Here is a 1,562-nt window from a genome sequence, read left to right on the forward strand (position 1 = left end):
GGTGTTTAGGGTTTGTGAGTGCCAGCATCAGAAACATGGGCAGGGAAAGGAAAAAGGACAGGGATCACCCTCTCTTGCCTCTCCCATGGGAAGGAAGTTGTGCTGAAAGGACAATGGGAGAAGCATTAGGAGCATGTGAAGGCAGGAGCAGGACAAGGAGCTGCCGGAGACAAAAGAGAGCGCAGGCTGGATTTTCAGGAGTCTCCACAGGAATGGCAGGTCCTCAGTTCAACATTTGCATCAGGTCCCCTCTCCTAACCAGGAGCAAGTAAGGAATCTTGCTCTGCAATGCAATATCCCAAGAACAATGAGAAAACAAAACCCAGAGAAGGCACTGGTCATGGTGTGTGCAGAGGAATCTACGCTTTATTCACTAAACACTGAGGTGGGGACATTGCAGACAGAAGTGACAGAGGGTTCACATTTTGTGCAGCCCGCAGGTCACTTTGTACCTCATGACAATCTCACTCTTCCTCTTCTATCCTCCTATGAAACTCCCGACTCTTGGCTCGGAGCTTGTTGACCTGGGACTCTGCAATGTCAGCCCGTTCCTCGGCTTCCTCCAGCTCGTGCTGGATCTTGCGGAACTTGGAGAGGTTGACATTGGAGAGCTGCTCCTGGGAGAGAGAAAGAGTTGGTGGTGAGGAGCTCAGGGCAGGGGTGTCGCTGCTGCTGTGCCTTGGCCTAGGGGAGGGCACAAAGCTCCATCCACCACCCACCACAGTTTATAGGTGAGTCTCACAGTGAGGTCCTTGAGAGCTCCTCAGTGCCCCTCTCACAGTCCCTTTCACTGAGTCTAGAAACCCTTGTCTGGGCTGGACTGTTTGCCACAGTGAAGAAGCCACGCTCAGACAATCGTAAATTCAGGGCCTGCAGGATTCCCTCAGTTCCTCCCTGACTGCTGCACACCCAGAAACAGGCAAAGGGTCCTTGCACAGTTCTAAGAGCTGAACACAAAGTGGCTTGGGAGGACACTTCCAACACCTTCTCTGTCTGCTCTCAAAACTCTGAAACTAGGTTATTTTCAAAGTTTCTTAGTATGTTATACTATCCTTACCATCAATAAGATTCCTTCTTGCAGGCTGCTTTGTTGTCCTAATGCAACAAATGCTGTGTGCATTTACCCTCTTCTTAGTCTTGTCAGTGACTCACTGATTTTGTTCTCCAAGGCAAGGCTGATTTAGGAGCCTTTCAGAGAACTTGAAGAACTCCATTATCGAGCAGTGGCACCTTCCAACTTTCTTCTATTCATCTCCTCAGTGGCCAAGCTACTGTCTGGGAAAGTAGTTCTTGCCAAGCACTCAGTGATACTTACAGCCTCCTCAGATTGTCTCTTGTAGGATTTCACCTTCATTTGCAGCTTGTCCACCAGGTCCTGCAGCCTGAGAATATTCTTCCTGTCTTCCTCAGACTAAAGCAGTTGGCAAACAGGAAAGAGAGTGAGTTGGTTCCCCCACTATGGCAGGTAGCAATGCCCCTTGGCAGTCAGGTGCAAACACTTTTTGCATATGCCCACCTGGTAGGTGAGTTCCTTCACCCTCCTCTCGTACTTGCGCACACCC

The 1,562-nt window shown here is 50.0% G+C and overlaps 1 protein-coding gene across 1 annotated transcript in view; it reads right to left on the minus strand.

Moving 5' to 3' along the window:
• Positions 1 to 468: 468 nt before the first annotated feature.
• LOC114067590 (myosin heavy chain, skeletal muscle, adult-like) overlaps positions 469 to 1,562 on the minus strand; it is a gene marked incomplete at its 3' end in the record, with an annotated part of 22,598 nt that continues 21,504 nt past the window's right edge. The window contains exons 21-22 of the mRNA XM_027903145.1: positions 1,316 to 1,401; positions 469 to 617 (exon numbers count right to left, since the gene is read on the minus strand). Of these exons, the coding sequence (XP_027758946.1) occupies positions 469 to 617; positions 1,316 to 1,401 (235 nt within the window). The remainder of the gene's footprint in view (positions 618 to 1,315; positions 1,402 to 1,562) is intronic.

Source organism: Empidonax traillii, unplaced genomic scaffold (genome assembly GCF_003031625.1).
Source record: "Empidonax traillii isolate 1590-97213 ecotype Southwest subspecies unplaced genomic scaffold, ASM303162v1 scaffold937:size346366, whole genome shotgun sequence".
Lineage (NCBI taxonomy): Eukaryota > Metazoa > Chordata > Aves > Passeriformes > Tyrannidae > Empidonax > Empidonax traillii.